This window comes from Glycine max, chromosome 11 (assembly GCF_000004515.6).
Source record: "Glycine max cultivar Williams 82 chromosome 11, Glycine_max_v4.0, whole genome shotgun sequence".
Classification (NCBI taxonomy): domain Eukaryota; kingdom Viridiplantae; phylum Streptophyta; class Magnoliopsida; order Fabales; family Fabaceae; genus Glycine; species Glycine max.
In genome coordinates this window covers 10,988,149-10,992,076 of record NC_038247.2, presented here as the reverse complement: position 1 = coordinate 10,992,076, position 3,928 = coordinate 10,988,149, and the positions used below count along the sequence as shown (strand labels likewise).

The window sequence follows — 3,928 nt, the reverse complement described above, 5'->3', positions numbered from 1 at the left end:
AAAATAAGAATCATTGTTAACAATTCGTAAAAAAAAAAAATAAGAATCATTGTTAACAAAAAGCATAAAACATTATTAAATGAGCAGAATTGGAAAGCAAAAAGAGGACATCATTTTTATTTAAAAACAATTGATCACGTAGTTAGTTGAACACAGTGATCTCCTATTATATAGGGTTCACTCCTCACTTGCAATCATCATATCTCTTAACATTGTTATCATGCATTAAGAGAGCATGCATACATGCCACTCCCATATCATAGCCTCCCTCACCTATTTTCTTTGTTCTAACGCTTTTGATATCTTTCTCTACTCAAAACGCATCTGCATTGATCTTATATGCCTTCCCATGTTTGTTCCCAAAACTGAATTCGAACACCTTAGAAAAACCCAAGCTTTAAGAAGTTTCAGTTATGCATCCTTGATGTTCAGAAAAACCGGCCCATTGTGGTTCACTTCTTGCTCCACGATAGTCACACCCTTGGGCTTCAATTTCTTGACCGTGTCCACGGATCAGTTCATTAATTAATGGGATTTTTTTAATCTTTTTTTGTGTTTTTGTTGTTAATTTTTAGTGTGCGTGTCTGATCGCCATTGTCGATATATTGTACACTGTTGTAACACTCTGTTTAGCATGCATTTTGTATGTTTTGTAAGTGTTGCTAGACATTTTTAATGAATGATCGTTGACAAAAGAAAAAGGGTTTGGCTGAAGCACCGTAAATGAAGCTTACCCTATTATAAACTCTTTCAACCTCAATAGCAAGAGGGCCAGAGGGGAGACACAAGATATGGCTTGGCTGATCGACCGCTTTGGTTAAGTGAATGCATTTATGTTGTATAACATATTATTGAATGGGAACAGGAGCATATGAACTTGTATGCTATATAAACATCTTTTTTGTTTTCTTTTCAGTTAGATATGTTGCATTCTTGCTAATTAAGGTTGTAGTATATTGCATTCATGCTTGAATTCAAATTAAGCAGTTTCAACTTCTTAACATGAATGTCACGTAAATGGTTTTGCTTTTATTTATTGTGGTGTTCAAAGGAATGTTCATTGGCTCACAAGTTTGCTTAAAAACTCAGGCTGCCTAATTATTTTTGTGATTCTGATGCAAGGACTATTTTTTTTTTTGACAAAAGAATAAGGATCATGAAAGGATTATGTATGGTAATGGCCGAATATGGCACAATTCATTCTTGCTGTTTTATACCTTCTTAGCATCCGAATATGGCCGAAACGACTAATTAAACATGAAATTTCTGAAGAGCCAAGGTTAGATTGGAGTGTCTTTATATAGGTTGAGTGATGAGGCCATATTGAAGCTCAGATTGCAGGGATTGTTTGCTAGTTTGAGGCACCCAGAAGTAATATAAAGACGATTGAAATGTTGAAGGAGGATTTAGACAAGTGTAGGGATAGAAACCATTACAAAAATTAAAAAAAAAAAGAAATTCACATTGTGACCTTATTTGCAAGTACTCATTTAATCTAGCAAAAGATCTCGCATCAAGTAACTTCCACTGCATGCATTATAAATAAGATAGCTAGTGCCATTGCTTCAAATCCTCCTAAACTTTTGGGGGTTATCAGAATTTGTTAAATCCATCAACTGAGGATGCATGTATGAGGATTTACACAACAAAGGTAGTGTTTTGCAGTATTTAATTTCTTCGTTGAAAATTCAAAGGAGATTTAGTAAAAAAAATTGCTCCTGATTGTAAGGTTTTAATTTAATTCATTCTTTTGACAGTGCTATCTTAATAAGCGATTTATTTCTGCATATTAGCAAACGTATTTTACATTAAACAGTTCATAAATAATAATCAATAGAAAACTTAGGACAATGTGAAAAATTCTTAACAAGATTCTGTATCTAATTCTCAAAATAATACGGTGAACAAAAGAGTTGACGACAATTCAACAGGCACTCTTTGTTTCCTTTACCAGCTTTCCCAGTTGAAAAGTCACCAAATGGTGAAGACTTTCACCACACTTTTTCCAATTATCTACAGTTTTTACTTTTTACTGCGGATCGGAAAAGGAAAAGAGGCCTGCTACTGTTTATCACCTGAACGAGTTTGTTGTACTACTTCATCTGTCGCATTAAGTGTTCTTGTCAGGAATATAGAAGTTACCCTTCATGATGGTGGCGTAATGGATGGTGACTCAAGAGATAGTCTAGAGGAACCCCTGTATCATTCAGATTACAGACTATAAACATAGGAACAAATTTCAAAGGAAGAAAACCTTGGAGAGGGGGGACTACAATGTAAAACCAATTAAACTTGATGACTGCATTCATTGATTTTGTTCTTCTGCTTATATTCATACATATGTATTGGAGTCTCATTTTATCTACTACGTAATCATTTAGATGTCATATCAATCTGTTAAAAAATAATAAACTAAAATTGTTAAATTTTAAAAATATAGATGATCAAATGTGAAATAAAAAATTTCAAATGACCAAAATTACACAATTATAAGAGATAAAAATGAATTTAAGCCAAGAATCAATATGTTAATATCACGTATGCCACTTTATATATAAAAGAGGCTTCAAACTGCCTCAAGCGACAAACAAGTTATTTGTTTTAAAATAATTATATAAGATAAACTCTAACTTTATCAACAATTAATTGGGACACACTACCACTTGGGGTTAAGATGCAGTCGTATTATGCTACAGAGCTACTTACTCCACTTCCCAGAGCTGATTCATTTAGCAACAACTCCAATAGTTCAGTTAACTTTGTAACTGCCCGAAATCTGAATCTCCCCTATTATAATAAAACTATAATCTTACTAGTCCATCCTTCTCAAAGCAGCCAACTAGACCATTATCCCCTTGCCAATATATATATGAATCCCAGCTAGCTAGCGTACAGAAAAGAAAAAATGGCCAAAAAGCTCACCTTCATAATACTTAACATCTCCCTCTTTGGCATCACCCTAAGGCATATGGTCCTCACTGAGGGGAATGCTCTAGACCCTACAATCACATTTTTCATGCATGACATCATTGGTGGATCAACCCCTTCGGAAAGGATTGTGGCTGGCACCATTGTAAACACTCAAACCAATCACCTTCCTTTCTCAAAACCCAATAACAGGGTCTTACCCTTTAAAGGTGCCATACCATTAGTTGATACTAGCACCGGCAGTGGTACTAATCCTACACACACAAGCACCACGGTGATAAAAAACATTGATAAAAACAAGGTTGTTATCAATAAGAATTCACTAGGTCTAGGAGCAACACCAGAGAACTTTTTGTTTGGAAGAATAACAGTGATTGATGATAAAATTACAAAAGGGCTTGAATTGGGGTCAGAGGTTATTGGTAAAGCACAGGGATTTCATTTGGCTAGTTCATTGGATGGAAGTAGCAAAACCATGGCATTTACTGCATTGTTTCATGATGATGAGGAGGATGCTATTAGTTTCTTTGGTGTACAGAGAACCGCTGCACATGAGTCTCATATTGCTGTTGTGGGAGGAACGGGAAAATACATTAACGCAAAAGGATATGCCATAATTGAGACACTTCATTCACCTCAACAGCACACCACAAATGGGGTGGAAACACTTGTTCAGATTACCGTCTACTTATTCTAGATATATATAGCTGTTCTATTCCTTGATATATTGTAGCAATTAGCAAAGATTGGATATTCTTTGTAGTAAAAGAAGAAGCAAATCTCTTTTTTACTAAATGCATGTATAATATCAAATAGTTGCATATCCAACTTTCAAGAGTTCTAACATAGTTGCATACTTAAAGTTCTACCTTCTAAAATCATTCATAGAAAATATTTTATGCTCTTTATCCATCAAATTCGATGCTTAGACACTAGGCTGCAGGTAATTTTGATGCTTGGTGTGCATCAGATGAATTAAATGGCCAGCATTTGTTCTGCT

General features: G+C 34.7%; 1 protein-coding gene across 1 annotated transcript; it reads left to right on the top strand.

Moving 5' to 3' along the window:
* The first annotated feature begins 2,894 nt into the window (after positions 1-2,894).
* On the top strand, positions 2,895-3,640 carry LOC100500624 (dirigent-like protein). Its single transcript, NM_001250043.2, has one exon. The coding sequence runs from the start codon at positions 2,906-2,908 to the stop codon at positions 3,623-3,625; it is 720 nt and encodes a 239-aa protein (NP_001236972.2). The 5' UTR covers positions 2,895-2,905; the 3' UTR covers positions 3,626-3,640.
* Positions 3,641-3,928: the final 288 nt, after the last annotated feature.